This window comes from Myodes glareolus, chromosome 18 (assembly GCF_982192425.1).
Source record: "Myodes glareolus chromosome 18, mMyoGla1.1, whole genome shotgun sequence".
NCBI classification, from domain to species: domain Eukaryota; kingdom Metazoa; phylum Chordata; class Mammalia; order Rodentia; family Cricetidae; genus Myodes; species Myodes glareolus.
Window position 1 is genome coordinate 39244110 of NC_142043.1, and position 16749 is coordinate 39260858.

Sequence of the window (16749 nt, forward strand, 5' to 3'; positions counted from 1 at the left end):
GTGCTTTTCTCCCGAGGGGTGCGAATCGCAGCTCTTCTCATCTTTCTGAGGACCCGAGTGGCTGGGCTATGTGAGTGGGTCTCTACAGCGCCTGACAGTGGCAAAGGCTCCCCAGTTCCGCCGCTCCCAACGTCGCCTCCCTGCCTGAGCCTGCGGCGCCTCCTCGCGTGCCAGCGCCCCGGGGTGTCTCCTTGCAGGAGCCTACCGGAGGAGGGGGCAGGGCGCGACGCGTGGGTCGCGTCGGTCCCAGCCCTGATGGACGGCCGACGCTGCCTCCGGGGCGGGGACAGTTCGGGCCACCGTGCGCACCGCGCACCCATTGCACCCACAGCTCCCGGGCTCCCGGGGGTATCGGGTCTTGGCCCGTGGAGTCGGCTAGAGAGCAGCGCGACCGTGGTCCCAGCGTCGCCCGCGGGCTGAGGCAGGTGCTTGTCGCACCGGGTCCCCGCGTCCTCCCGCCCCGCCGCCCGGGCGCCGCGCCCGCCCCGCCCCCGTCCCCGCCCGCCCGCGGGCCGCCCCGGGCAGGGCCTACAGCTGCCGGGCATGGGAGGGCGACCGGCGGCGGAGGGCGGCTGAGCGCGGCCGAGGGACCGCGCGGTGGCCTCCTGTCGCTGCGCGTTCCACTCCTGGCCGCTCGCAGTTCACAGCCAAGAACGAGCTGGCCGGCTACAGGGACCCGGCCCGGTGGCGGCAGTGGCGTGGTACTCTCTCGCTGTCCCGTTGAGTTAGTGGTGCTGTGTCCCCGCGCGATGCGCTAAGGGCACCCAGATCCCTACACCAGCGTCTCTGCTGCGTCCCGAGTCGCCGACCCCATGGGATCCACGGGCACCTTGCGCAGCGTGCGGGCGCCACCGTCTCGGCTGCTGCTGCTGCTGCTACTGTTTCTGCAGGTGGCAGTGCCGGCGGGTGCGCTGGCCGAGACCCTGCTGGACGCACCCGGGGCCAGGGGTGCCAGCTCCAACCCGCCAAGCCCAGCCAACGTGGTGGCCCCGGGAACGACACCGTTCGAGGAAAGTCGGTTGCCTGTGTTCACCCTGGATTACCCCCACGTGCAAATCCCTTTTGAGATCACTCTGTGGATCCTACTGGCTTCCTTGGCCAAGATTGGTAAGAGAGCTGTACCCGTGGGTGGGGGCGGGGACGATCGTGCTGGGGCTTCTGGTGGGTAACCAGCCAAGTAGGCAAGTAGTTGGTCTCAGATAGTGGCCACCTCCTGCACCGAGGCAGCCTTGAACAGAGAGATTAGGTTCTTTCTGCAGGTTGAAAGGTCTCCTGTTCTTAATTCGACACTGGCCCTGGAAAGCCTGGGGAAGATGGGCTCATAGCATAGGGACTCACTGCTGACTTCTGCTTGGAACTTCATGTTTGACAGCTCAGTGCGAAAATTGAGGAACATCTGTGTGCTGAGGGAGTCAGTGGACAGGGTGAATCGGATATCATCTGCAAGTAGAGAGGAGGGAGCTAGCACTGGGCAAGATGTTGGATGGGAGAGGGCACCTTGGCCAGACACAGACCCTCCCCATGTCCCTGACTGGGACAGTGGGCACCTGAATGCATACCGGTGCCCTGTTCTTTCTCTCTGTACCTGTCACTCTCTAGAAAGCCTTTCCTTTCGAGGTAACTGAAGTCAGTGAGATCAGATATTCACAAATAATTAACCTGCTTGCCCCACCGTCCCCAGTTCTTAGGTTGAAAGTGAAAAACCTCAGCCCCTGTTTACTCATCCCTGTTCTCTTCACCCATCACAACCACTCGCTCACAGTTTTACTCGGTGTTCAAGTCTGTTAACCATTGCTGTACTGTTCAAAAATTATAAGGTTAAAAGAGCATAGTGTTTCCTATGTTTTAGGCGTTTGCCTTGCGGGATGCAGTGTTTCATAGGTCCCCGTCAGTTTAGGGAACTCATTGATAAGTGAGAAGAAGCCCCAGTGGTTACAACACAGGAAATGCTCCATGGACAGAGGGGGTATAGCAAATCCAGTATGGCTATGGAGAGATGCAGGGATCACATCCTGGCCAGACCTATACAGACTGTGTTTTCAAGGATGACCAGAGTCTGGTCAGTGGGAGCTGGTTCACCAGAAACAGGAGCCCAGAGAGAAATGAAGTGTGAAGGGAGAAGGGATGGTCCAAGCAGGTGGTGGGGATGGCTGATTACCGGATGGTACTTGCAAGCTAAGCCTGGAATCGACTTCCCAGGTTAGATTAAATCCCTTATTAGCTTATTGTGGTGGTAAGCAAAGGTGTCCTGTACTAGGTAATGACTTCGCAGCCTGGAATTGCTGTCTGTCTCCAGCATGATTCGCTGCCTGAGTGTTTTAATTCCGTCTGAGGGATGGTCGAAGGAATGGGCACTCGCCTAGCGAGCAAACAGTCACACAAGCTCCTGGCCTCTAATAATAGCCGGAGATGCGGTCTCTTCACAGATCCCTCGCAGCATCCCTGCCCTGTATAGGGTGCGAACACTCTCACCCGAGAGAGGCGGAAACCAAAGCCGAACCACAGAGTTGGTCGTACCCCATGTAGGCAGGTGGATTGCCTCTGGGCCCCTCCCTCCGCCTGAGTCAGAGCCTCCGGAGGGGTGCGTTCGTGCCCTCTTCCATTACTGCTTTTCCCCTCTGACACCCTCTTCTGTTCTTCACTCCTGATTATTTTAATCAGATTAATTACACTAATAACAGCCGCTAGTGGGCACTTAAGTTCATTATCCCTCATTTTCGCAGCCTTCATCCTGGGTAGATATGATGGCCCTGCTTTGGAGAGGAAGGGAGCGGAGCCATAAGGAAGCCTTGCCGATGGGTGGAGAGACCATGTTCCAGCCAGGAGGGCCTGGTGTCTCATCTTCAGATCCTCCCTGGAGGCTTGCTTGGGTGTTGGGACAGTGAGGCAGGCACACAGGTGGTGACAGTGAGTGGAGTCCTGAGAGAAGCGACGGCAGCTGGGCTGTTCCTGGCCCTTCAGTTGCTTTTCTGTTGTCGTCCGCTGCCGCCCTGCTTCTGGCCTTCTCATGCTCTCTTGGGTGGGCCTTTAGGAGCTTTCTCCCCCGCAGCTGTGCTATTCTACTCATCTTAATGGACATCATCATCTTAATTGTGTGGTATTTGGTTAAAAAGTATCTGTGCTTGCGTGAGTCAAAGTTTGAAGGTACCTTTATGCGTCTGTTCAACGTGTTCTTGCTCAGCGGATGGAATTCCCCTTCTCTTTCAGGTGCCAGTATTCCTGACTTCACAGAGCTGGCTTTGACCACCGTCGTTATATATCATGCTTGTCTTCTCCGATCCGTTTGTCTGTCTTAAACTCTGTTCTTCTCTGGACACTGGGGTCATCTTGGTGTCTCCTCCCCAGAGAGACGTCCAAGTAGCCAGGTGCTGACCCTGAAGTAGAGCGAAAGAAATCGGACTCAGGACAGGAAGTGGGGTTTTGGGGTTATAAAAGCTGTTGATTGGATTCTTTCGCTACGTTCTTCCCATTTTATACCCCAGCCCTCTCTTGTCTTTTTGGCTGCTTCTGGAGGGATACACACATACCCAGATGAACTCAAGTCTCCCTCCTAGTTACTCCCAAGTGTTTCTCCGGAATCCCTCCCCTCGACTCTTAACTCTCTTTGACTTTAAGCAAGACTGCTCTGGTACTACACAATACTTTTACAGGCTGGAAAAAGGAGTTCTGAAGCATAAGCTGTGGAGTTTAAATGCTTACACCTTATGTATAGAATATACTTCATAATTTATCTATCCCCAAAACATCAATATGCCTGGCGGAACTAGAACTAGAAAGACAGTGGCTTTTTCGCAGCTCCGCAGTTTCAAATGCCAATTCTAACTGCATATAAGTGAACTAAGTTTGGGTTTGGTTAGTGTTAGTCTGTGGTAGTTTAATTTATTTGCAGGTTTTTTTAAATAATAAAGTTTATTTAACATAGAAGAGGCTCCACTTTAGCTTTCACGTTTGAAAAACTTCTGTCTGTGCACACGTTGTGGTGGGGGGAGCGTAACTTACATGGCCTGAGTGGCTCATATTTGGGCAAGATGTCGAGTCCAGCGCACACGGGGATATGACAGTATGAGGCAACACAAATGCCAACTCGTATAGAAACTTGTACCATCCGCCTGTCCTACATGACAGTATGGCACTACTCCTGTATTGTGGCGCCTGCACTACAGGACCATTCGCGAGCCGGGCAAGGGCCTGGAGATTTAAACACACAAAGACACACAGAGACACGGGTCATCCTTGAAACAGGAATGTCCCCTTTATTGTGTCCAGGGGCAGCTTATATAGGTAACCTTAACTGATAGCCACACCCCAGCCAAACCCACCAGAAACCATGCCCCTTCCATCAGGAACTCCTGAGGGTCTTGCACTCAGAGCAGCTGCAAGCATAACACGTTGTTTACGGGAGATTCAGGATCTGGGGGTTCACAGCTCCCAACAGAAACTGGAGTTTCTATTTGGAGCATTTCAATGCAAGTACCTGGTGTGCCAGAACTTACCTGCTACAGAGAACAGGGAGAGCCATTACCAGTGATCAATCTAAACAAAGATAAACAGGTTGGGCTCACATCAGGATTTCCAGGTCAAGTCAGAAAGTACTCTCACTTGTTTTGATTTTTTTTTTTGTAAAAAGTATAATTCAACTTATCTTCTCATTGCTTTGTTTGGTTATTTGGGGAAAAACATCAACTTCCTAATTGTTTGGCTGAGGATGTAGCTCTAAAATTTCCTCCGAGCTTCATGCTGGATCCAGTGATGCTTCGTATATGCGAAGCAGTTTAACGGAAGGAATGAAAGAGCACAGTGGGTTTAGCCCAACCCGGGATGAAGCGCTTCCTTGCCTTTTCTCTAGGTCCTCGCGTGTGCACATTCTTATCAGCATCGCTGTGCGTGTCATTCTGGAAACATTGATTTTTTTTTCTCTGTGCAGTAAAACCCCCACACTGTGCCTGCTGAATCTTGTAGGCAGGGCTAGAGCTCTAGGCTGGCGATATGAGGAAGAAGCCAAGCACAGTTTCTTGGTGTGCTTTCCAGCTGTCTGCTTAGCTTTCTCTCCTCATGAGCTAGGCCACTGGGGGCTGTGCTTGCTCTAACCTGAGTGAACATGGCTGTATGATCTACTTCAGCTTGTGGTTTAGGGAGAGAGCACTGGGTCTCATCTTTACAGTAACGGAATTCCCTTCTTTTTTCTGGGATTCCTGTGTGCCCCTTTACAGCAGAGGGGTCTTGCAGGGGTTGGTCTACTTGCTTTTCCTACCTGATCCCATGTTATCTTTGCCTTTCTTATTTTCTTGGCCCGACAACTTGGGCTTAGGGACAGTGTTTTCTACTTCACCCTATTACTTGGGGAAAAGAGTTATTATTATTATCACTACTGTTGTTGTTATTATTATTACTATTTTGAGGGAAAGGCAAACATTTGGTCAATGAAGGTGTCTGTTCTGGGTTCCAGGTTGAGTTTAAAATATGAGATTCAAAAGTTGTGTAGCTTTCTGAAATCCAGAGATTTTTATCGCTGAAAAAATAGGTCTCCATGCACTTGCCTTATTCTTAGTCTAGTTTGTCTGAAGCTTAGGCACCATCTGGGGGTGGCTGGGGTGAATTTTGTGGTCTTTGCATCTCATGTTGTGCATACCATATGTCTGCTGGCAGGTGCTCTGACCTAATAAAGCCAGAAGACCAATTCAGCCTCCTCTCTCATGGAAGCACCATCTATGTTCAAGGTTGCCCATATGGTTTAGGTCTGAAAAGGGAATGCGGCAACCTTTTCATTTCTTTCTAAAAACAAACTCAGGCACCATCAAGAATGGTGTCAGGACTACATAGCAACACTGTTTATTTTAAAAAATAAGTACAGTTTTTTGCTTGTTTGTTTGCTTTTGTCAATTGAAAAAAAGTCTTATTTTTTGCTCAACTTTAACAAGGATAACTTTATTTACCATTAGTGTGGCACCTAGTTCTTGTGAAGCCCTAAGTATAATACCCCACCCCCACACACGTTTTCTTTCTGGTCTGTAAAAACTCACCTGTAAAATTAAGTGAATTTGATGGTTCTGCTACAGGGATAGATTTTGGATGATGATTCAGTTAATTTATATGCAATTTGGTTTATCTTTGTCTCTTTGAGTCAGTTTTGGTCATTTATTTTTTTATGTCACTTGACATTTTACATTTCCTGAATGAAATTTTTTCAGAGATCCTAAAGATCTCCATCTGCATTCTTGTGCTTGTTTTATTCCTAATACTTTTATTCATGCCTTTCTCCATCTTGACCAAAGTTAGCTATTTTCTCTCTTGTATTTAAAAAAAAGTCATTCTTCCTTGTTGGTTTAGAATTTTACAGCTTTTGCTCATAATTTTGTGGCTTTCTTGCTCCTACTTTCTTTGGCGTATTTATTTAGTTATTAAACTGAAAGGTTAGATCACCAACTTTACCTTTCAACAATATACCAATTTTCACCTCACAAGGGTAACTAACGCAACAAAACCACTAAGAATGGGAAACACAACTACTGTTGTCCTAAATACGTATCAAATACATGTGTTTTGTGACCATCTGAGCTCCCAAATTCACATGTATTTGTGGTAAAATGATGCAATAAAATGGGTAGGATAACTTCTGAACTTTACTCAGTTATCGGAACTTCTGAGCAGTCCGTTTTGTCTTCATCATTCTCTCTGTGAGTGCACTCATTACATGCTGTGCCTTTAAAACTAAGTCAAAAAGGACCAATCCACAGTACTTCAAGTTTGTATGAATTAATAGTAATTGTTAATAAAAATAATTTATTTACAATAAATAGTAAAGTAATAAAAATAATTTATTTACAATAAATAGTAAAGTCAAAAGATTCTAGGAAAACTATATAAATGAAATAATGTGCCCAGATAAATTACATGATAACACTATTGTTACTAAGTCAGAAATCGTGGGTTTTCAAAAAGGAGAAGTAGGTACAAAACGACAAAACCCAGTTGATGGATCATATCACAGCATGCCCAGCCTCCAGAGTCAAAGAAATACCTTATATAGTAAAGTAGAGTTATTTAATGTGAATCTCTCTAACTATGCAGTCATGACTCGAAAGGCTGTTTTCTAGCATGGTGGCAATATGCATTCTAAGAGAAAGAGCCTTTCTGTACTATTTCAGGTTTGTTAAAATATTCAGATTTTACCTCTCACTCATTTTCCTGTCTTAAAAAAAAAAATCATATTGAGCCATGTGGTGGTGGCACTCGCCTTTAATCCCAGCACGTGGGAGGCAGAGGCAGGCCAATCTCTGTGAGTTCAAGGTCAACCTGGTCTACAGAGTGAGTTCCACCCCCCCAAAAAAAACTGAAGAAAAAACCATATTGATAAACATATTGAGACTGTTTTATTTTAAGATTTATTTTGTTTATCTTAGGTTTATTAGTTTTATTTAATGTGTCAATATTTTGTCTGCCTGTATGTGTATGTACCGCGTGAGTGCTTGGTGCGTGTGGAGGTCAGAGGAGGGCACTGGGTCTGCTGGCATAGGTGGTTGTGACTCACTGTGTGGATGCTAGGGATCAAATCCAGGTTCCCTTAGAGGGCCACAGGGGCTCCTAGCTCCTGCGCCATCTCTCCAGCCCAGGGGCTGTGTTTTATATATGTATCTGTTCTTAATTACACAGTATTGATTGCATTTTGTTCAGAAAAGTATGCTGATGATCTTATTTTAGTCTCAGTTGTTATGTTCTGTGTGGACTCATGTGAGGCTGTTTTAATATCAGGGTTTTCTCCATGAAAAGACGGTAAAAGTATTTAGTGTCACGTGTTGTCCACACCCACAGGCATGTATGCATACTGTCAGACAGTCACAGAGCAAGTTTCTAATAATCATTGGACTCTTCTGGCTTATCCGTTTCTGGCCTGTACAAAAACCTACCATATTTTGTCAACTTGTCTTTTATCTATTTTGAGCTTGTGTTCTTAGGTGTATATTGATTCAGTATTGTTACATCTTGGTCCTTCCTTTACAGCTTTCCTTGTGGCTCAAATTTGACGTTTTTGTATGATTGTTGTTACTCAAAATAGAACTGGGTTGGCACATCCCTTTTCTCTCGTAGGTGTTGGCACAGCAGTATCTCTCAGATACACCTTCCCCTACATCTTCGTGGAACATTCGCTACGTCATTTCTATTTAGATGTGTCTCATTAAAGTACATATAACTGGATTTTCTGTCTTTAAAATTTGAAATCTCTGCAGCTTAAAAAAAAGGACATTACTCTATTAATTGTATTGATTTGCTGGGGCTCATTTTATTCGATGCTTTTACTTGGTGTCTTTGTTTTCTTTGCTTCCAATATTTTGACTCCACAGTCATTTTCTTACTTATCTGATTCCTGTCTCTTCCCTCCCCTCCTCTACCTTCCCTTTCACTTCCCCTCTGTCAAACATAGCATTCACTGTTTTCATTGTTGTTATTAACATGTTCCCGAATATGCTTCAGCTTTCTATGTTTTAAAAGCTTATTTCAAAGTTTACATTGCTTCAGAAAGGTTTACTCTACGTAGTGTTTGTTTAGATTTGTAAACCTGCTCATCATTTTTTTTTCTTTATGGTTACTTCTAGCTCTTCCTTCTAGATGGTTCCCCTTCTCCACACATGCCTTCTTCAGGGGATACTTCAGGGACAGCCCTGGTCTTTATCCTTGTTCAATTTTTTTTTCTTGGTGGTAGGAGTTTTACTCGGGGCTTCATACCTTCTAGACACGTGCTCTGCCACTGAGTTCTATCCCAGTCCTTAGAAAATGTCATTAATTTGATTATACTCTGTAATGAAAATTAAACTGAATATAGGGCGTGGAGTTATTCTAATGAGAAGCTATGATGTCATTGCTTCCTGCCCTCTTTTTTTTTTTTTTTTTAACTAATGGCCATTTTGTGAACTCCCCATAGCCTTTTGGAATTAATTTGTCTCCCCTGCACCTCCCAACCCTGGTTGCATTTCGTTTTTTTGTTGTTGTTTTTTGTTGTTGTTGTTGGTTTTTTTTTGATGATGATGATTTTTGTCTCCGGTTATTTCTGATATTTGGCTCCTGTTTCAACGTGTCTAGAAATCTTTATGCAATTTTTCTTCCATAGTATTTGTTACATGGCTTTTTCTTAATTGATTTCTCTTTTCCATTCTCTGTTACTTATTTTTGCTTTCCCCAAACCTTTCTGTTTCCGATTTACCATACTGCCCACAACATGCTTCTAATTTGTAGTCAGCCAACCCATTAGACTTTTAGTCTTAATTGCATTCTCATTTCACCCTTTGTGCCCATTTCAAGTCTATCTGCCTTATATTCATGCTGTTTAACTTAATTATATTTATTTTTAGCAATTACTTAATTTTCATTCTTCCTTTAGTCATTTTATAGTTCCCACCACCATTCATATTTTTTCTATCTTTGGGTTGTAAATTGTTACATTAACTCTTTTCCTTTTAGATATTAATATCTTGCATAGACTGCTTTGTTGTCCTGTGAGCTTAGTTTCACTAAGGGACACTGATCTGGCTGAGTCTGCGGAACTTATAAATCTGTTCTTATAAGATGTCTCTTAGTGGTTTGTGTCAGGGATGCGTTTATTTTCACAACTTGGCTTTCCTGTATGAATTGAGCGTTTTGTGATGAGGACCTGGAACTCTATTTCGATCCCAGGTGAGCTTCTTCCCGGCCTGGAGCCAGATAGAATTGTCCAGCTTCCTTCCCTTTTTCTCTGGTTAGAGGCATCTTTCCCTCTTCTCCTATTTATTTATTTATTTATTTAGGGCAAAGCAGTTCTTTAGAGTTGGGAATTTATGCAGGGACCACTCCTCCATCCAGCTCTGTCTGGAGTTCCCTTGGCTCACTGTGGCCCAAACACCCACTGAGGCTTCTTGCTTTGGTTTCTTTCCTTATTTCTGGTCTTTTAGACATAGTCTTCTAAGTTGATGTAGGACACTAGGCATTAGTATTATAATTTGTACTTAGAGGAAGCTATATTTACATCCATATTGTTTAATACTGTGGTGATAGTTTGTATGAGGCTTTTAAAAGAAACGCATTTAAAATGCAACAAGACGATTCATTAATGTGTGTGTGTGTGTATTCTGTATGTGTTATGTAAAGGTGCATGGTACATATGTGAGGTTCAGAGACTGACTTTGTGAGTCTCTTCTCTCTGTCCACCTTTAAGTGAGTTCCAGGTTTTAAACACAGGCTATTAGATTTGCATCTCGGGGCTGCAAGTGTCCTCAGCCCCCTGAGTCATTTTCCTCTACAGAAAGATTTTCATGCATTGTTTAAAGTTTACGGCTAGAGTGTGATGGCTTCTCACATGCAAGAAAAAGAAAAAACAACCGTACTCTCATCATTTAAAAAAAAAAATATTGGGCTGAGCAAGCGTAGTAATGCTGACATTGCTTTATCATTTTATTCTCTTGCTTGTGCAGGAGAGTCCTAGCTCAGGCAGGAACTGAAGAAGTGTGGGAGAAAAATAAGCCCTGAAATACCTGAGAGATAGGGTGATCCAGTTCTATATTCCATTATAACCTGAGACCTCTGGTGAGTCTTCACCTCCTCGGGCTTCCCACTTGATTAGTTGAAGTCAGGACCAGCTGAAGTGGGGCCGTATATCAGTTCCATTGTACGCTTCATATGTCTATATGGACAATGCGAGAAAATGCTCTGCAACACAGCTTTCGCTTTTTTTTTTTGTATATATAAATTTATGTTTCTCCTTTCTCCTCTCTTCCAGCACCTTCCCTACCCCCCTCTGTTCCCACGCTCCAATCCCCTCCTCCTCCCTTTCTGCTTAGGAAAGACCAGGTCTCCCATGGGTATCATGGCATATCAAGTTACAGTAAGACTAAGCACCTCCCCATGTATTTTGGCTGGGCAAGGCGGCCCAGTATCGGGACTAGGGTTCCAAAAGGCAGGAAAAGAGTGGGAGACAGCCCCTATTTCCCTTTTAACAAAGAAAACAAACAAACCAAAATTAAAAACCGGAAGCCAAGAGAAGTGTGTGTTTATTATCTTAAAGTGTTGTGTGGACATGGGTGGGTAGGAGAAGCGTGTGTCTATTATCTGAAAGTGTCCTGTGGACTTGGGTGGGTTGTCACTGTGAAGGACGCCTGCTCAATTACAGGCTACTTGCTTGCAATTATGTCTTGTTAAAGTCGTGAATCATAACCGAGGTGCTTTCTGCAATAATTCCATACATTGTTCGTCACCCTTCATGGGCTTTCTTGCCTTGTTGTATAAAGTTCATTCCCTGTTTGGAAATGTCTTTATCTTCTTCCACCTTTCCACTCATTCTGCAGACAGACACGGTCATTCTCTTCAAGCTCTCCGGGTGAGTGATTCCGTGCTTGACCGACAAATGCCACATGATTTCTCCGTTTTGGCGTATAAAAGCTTACATGGGAAAGAGAGAAAAGTAATGAAGCACACAGTTGGATTTAGACACTTATCCTGAAGGCTTAGCGGTGTGCAGCTTGTTGGTAGATACTTATTCTGTACTTATTGGATTATTTATGTATGTCCAGCATTAAAGAACCTGGGTTTGATCTTTGCAGAGAAGCCCTTTAGAGATGTGTGAAGGTTTTCTTTGGATGCTGCTTTTGCCTTTTGAGTGTCATGTAGCTCAGGTTGTCCTTGAATTTTCTAGAGAGACAAAAGAAATCCCATTCCTCCTAACTCTGCCTCCAGAGTGTCGGAATTATAGCTGTGTAGCATCAAGCCCTGCCAAGAGTTACTTATTCATGTCAAGTGTCTCAGGCGACCACGGGACAGTGAAATAGCCCTACCTCCATACTTCTGTGTCTCAGTCACTGCTACTCCCAGCTCCTGAACTTGTTTCCCAGGATCCCAGCCTGGAAACCTGAGCACTGTCATGAGACCAGCATTGTCTTCTCTTGCCCCGTCACAGGGGAGCCAAGGGTAAGACTCTCACAGTTTCTTTCGTAAGATAATAATAGCTAAGAAGGACACAGCGTCGTCCCGCCAGCTACTTGGCTACATGCTTCCTTAAATGCTCACCACGTTGCTTACTTCTCATAGTGATACAAGAATGTCATCCCATATTTCAAAGCACAGAAGAAAACGTGAGGTCAAAGGAGCTTAACTACTTTGTGCCAGACAGCCCAACTGGCAAGTGGTTGACCTGGGGTCACAGATAGTTCTTCATCTCTGTGTGGTGGTACCTCATCACTTCCTGGAAGCAAAAGCATATTGAATTCCAGGTAGTCCTCTTGTCAGTGGGGGCTGCTTCTGGGCATTCGACCAATAAAGAATCAGAAACATTGGTGACACACTGGATCTCTATACCAAGCACTTGGATAAGGAATGGATTTTTTTCTTGTTATTATCACACTATAATCTAGCTATTTAAATAGCATTTGCATTGTTCATGTGTGACTTAAAGTGTGCAGGAAGCATGTGCCTAGGTGACCTGTAAATATGACACCGATCTATGTAAGAGACTTTGTTACCTGAGGGGGATTCTAGAACCAATGTCCAGAAACTGTGAAGGTCAGCCGTGTCACAAGCCCACCTGTGGTCTCCAGAGTGCCCTGTGGGACCCGATCTACTCATTCTTTCCTCGGACACAAAGAAGTGTCCTTGAGTCTCCTACTTGACCCTTCTTGTGTCTTTTGTCCAGGCTCAACCGCCATGGGAAAATCAGGTCACAGCGGTCATTCCATCTGCGCCCTTCAGAGGGTCGTTGCGAGAACCAACTGAAATAATCCACAGAAGCGGCTTGCGGCCTAGAGCCGCTAGCAATACGGTTCCCTAGCAACCGCTCTAAGTTGGGTGCGATGGAAAGAGCAAGGAGACAGAATCCAGCAGCAGCATCAAAACTGGAACGTGATCTGGCATTCCCGAGTGTTGGAGGAGCCTTGTTTTGTTGTGGTGGTTGTGTGGGAAGGTAGAGTCCTTATGCTTTGAGATACAGTAATCCTCCCTGATCTGTGATTTACATCCCATGATAATATTTAGCTGTGTTCACTCCTGGTCAGGAATGAATCATTCCATTAATTTCAATGGTCTTATTTCTTCCTCGAGATAATAATCAGTGTCGAGGAGATGGTTCAGTGGTTAAGAACACTTACTATTCTTACGTAGGTAGGCCCAGGTTCTGTTCTCAGCATCCAAGTCAGGAGGCTCACAACCACCTGTAACCCCAGTTCCCTGAGGTATCAGCACTCACAAGCACATATCCAAACACACACACACACACACACACACACACACACACACCACATATAATTAAGAATAAAAATAAGTCTTAATAAAAGAGCGTTCAAGAGAGAATAATTGCAGCAACCTAACTATTATGCTAAGTTGCTGGAGCTATTTTGTTAATCAGTAGGAATTGTTGCTAAACTCATACTGTGTCTAACTTACAAGCTCAAATTTCTCATTGGTATCAATGTCTGTGCAAAACATAGTACACATACAGGCTTTCGTATCAGTTCTGGTTTCAGACATCTACTGAGGATCTTAGAATATGCCCCATGGATATTGGACATATTTAATATGTTAAGGAGCCATAGGCGAGAGAAGCATGGGCTACTAAATATCAATTCTAATTGATATTGACACGTGAAAAATTCTAAATATTCTTTTTCATCGTTGCATACATTCAGACTTAACGGCAGATCATCATGCACCTTTGGGGACCTAACCACGCACAAGTGACATGCCTTAAGTGTGGTCTTTGTGAAGGAAGGATCTATGTTTATTCGACCCATTGTCTGGAACTGTATCTGATACAGAGCTAGGATTCGATAAGTAACCATTAAGTAGGTGAAAAATAACTAGAAAAGCTTTTTGTTTCTCCGCACTTTCGTTGTACCGTAATTAAGGTAACAAAACACCCTGTATGACACCTGTGGCTTAAGTGTGTTCTCCTGGCACATTTATTATTTATTTGCTCTTTCACTCTCAAATATCTCAGCCTTTCCACTTGCTTATAATGTGTATTCTATTCTTGAACATACTTGAGTGGTCGGTCACCTAAGCTCTGCTTCCCAGAATCCCAGCCCTGCCATTAACTAGCCGTGAATCCGAGGTCACGTGGCTGCCCTCACTCACCTCTGTTATTTCACCAGCAACCTGAGATACTGATAATGACAGCTTCTTCGTTCAGCTATCCCCGAGGACAGGGTCACCACACTCCAAACTTGCGGCCTTAAAGACCTCAGCAATGTGGCTAACCCCAATGAGAGCAGATAGCCACCTCCCTTCCCAAAGCATAATAGCACCCTGGAAAAGTCTGTTTTGTCCATTTGTTCCGCGGCAAGTTGTTCGGTTATTTAGATGTTCTGGCCTCCTGCTGCTGGGGTTATAAATAGGCTTCTGTCCAAGTCATACACATTTCAGCTTCCAACGTTTCAGAAGTGAAAATAAAGAAAATAGTCCGTCGGCTTTGGCTTAGTTTGCCATGGAAAAGAAAGGCAATGCACGCCCATTGTTGTCACTGGTTCCTCCTTGGAAACTGAAGGCTGAGCCTCCAGGCATAATAGGTGGAGGCCAAACCAGGCCCTGCATGTGGGGCCTCTTGCAGGCAAAGTGTGCCCTTCCCCGTGGCAGCAAGCTGTCTCGGCAACACTTCCCTGGCAGCCCAGGGTGGTCATGTGTATTTATGGATAAGTCAATTATACACAGTCAGTGAAGTACACCATATACCACAATACATATAATTCACAAAATAGAGTATATTAACATAATACATAAATATATATTATACATCAACACATTACCTATCATGTAAGATGTAATGTATACTATAGAAAATGATGTTAAAATATGCATTATAATAAAATATATAAAATATACTATATAGATTTATTACATTGGTAATGATAATACATATATATCTATATATGTATATATTTCCAACTGTCCTTTCTTATCCTTTCCACATTCCTGCTGAACTCCTTCTTCCCAGGGTGTGCGCCCCACTGCATACAATGGGGCTACACAGATGGACGTTAGTGGAGGGCTATCCCCCTAGGAAGTAAAACTTACCAATAGCTACACAATCTGACTTATCCCCATGTCGCAACCTTTAGCTGCCTCTAAGGCCTCAGAGAGGGGTAGAAAGGCTTAGCTTTTACGATTTTCTGAGACGGGGTCTTGTATCCTGGAATGGCATAGAACTCCTGATCCCTCTGCCTCGATTTCCAGGAGACGTGATGGCCATTGTGCAGCAGTGAATTCAGCTTTCTGATTTTCACTCCTGGTCTTCACAGAGGGCAAGAAGGCATTGTTAGTGTCAGCCCTGGGCTACGTCCGTAGCAAAACAGCATCCGTCTTTCCTAACTCTGTTTCAAACGGTCTGGAAAGATGATGCCCATGGCTGTTCCGGGGACTCAGAGCTTTCCAAGAAACCAGGAAACTTCCTGTCTGTGTGAAACAGCTCTGGCCCTAGGTGTCTGTACTATACTGTCCAGGCTGACTGTTTTCTCAGCCTATGGCACCCCTTGGCTGGTCATTTGTGTGTGAGTGAGCTGCTGTCCATCGCCTCCACAGAGGCTCAGCACACAAGTCCTAGGACGCAGGCCTCTTGTTTTGTCTCGCTACAATGTGTACAGTTAAAACCAGAACTTCCTTCATTGTTTCAGTTATTTCAGCACTGCAATCTGCTTTGTTCCTCAGGAGAATCTTTCTCTTATCTTGCGTTGTGTTCCTGTTGATACTCATTCATGTACAAAGTCTAAGGCAGTGGTTCTCAACCTTCCTAACGCTTCCCAACACTTCTCAACCCTTTGGTACAGTTCTCTCATATTTTGGTGACCCCCTCAACCATAAAACTATCTTTGTTGTTACTTCATAAATATAATGTTGCTACTGTGATGAATCGTAATGTAATGTAAAAATCTGGGGGGAGATAGAGATTTGCTAGAGGGGTCGTGACCCACAGGTTGAGAACCACTGCTCAAAGGCTATCCATGACTGTTGATTTTTGTTGTTTTAAAAAGAATATGATGATGGGATATCCCAGGCGGCTTGTGGAGTCCGGCAAGGATGGCCGTGAGTCCCTGCAGCGCCATGCGGCCGGGGGAGTCAGGCGGGCGGTTAAGGCAGATAAAAGGCTCATAGGACATAGTAGTATTTAAAGAAGAGGGAGACATTTATTGCTTAAAGAAGAGAAAACAGAGAGAAAACAAAGACACACGTACACACACACACACACACACACACACAAACACCAGAGAGAGAGAGAAGATGGCTGGGGGGGGAGGTCCAAAAGTGGCTGGGGTGGGCGTGGTTCTTAAAGTGGCAGCAGAAGACTAATATTGATCATCTTACTAGAGATTTGGCGAATAGGATATGTGATCTTTGCTGTTAAGGACTTCATTTCCCCTGTGGTGATGACGTGAATGCTTCAGGCTCTTATGTCGAGGCCCATCAAGCACCAGACCATGATAGTTCCTGGATCTCAGTACAAATATATAAAATTGGTAAAACTCCAGTTTTCTGATTGTCCATCAAGTGAATCAATGGGTTTGGCTATTAATTTAATGAAGAATAATAACTGTGATGAAAGTTGAACCTTGAGATCCTCCGTCGGGTCTGAAGACGCTTGTGTTCACCTCGGCACTCCTGGGAGACCCTGTAGTCTGCAGCTGCAGGCAAATGGGAAGGCCCCTAGGTGTGCAGACCGCCACCCAAGTAATCAGAAACAGGGAGGAGGTAAAGCAGATGAAAGGGTAAGATGGTAAACAGTTTACAAAACAGAGGAACTTCCCACAT

General features: G+C 44.8%; 1 protein-coding gene across 1 annotated transcript in view; it reads left to right on the forward strand.

Annotated features, from left to right (window-relative positions):
• Window positions 1–743: 743 nt before the first annotated feature.
• Window positions 744–16749, forward strand: part of Slc9a2 (solute carrier family 9 member A2) — an 88542-nt gene continuing 72536 nt past the window's right edge. Inside the window, exon 1 of the mRNA XM_087898108.1 lies at window positions 744–1107. Within this exon, the coding sequence (XP_087754234.1) occupies window positions 813–1107 (295 nt within the window). The 5' untranslated portion in view covers window positions 744–812. The remainder of the gene's footprint in view (window positions 1108–16749) is intronic.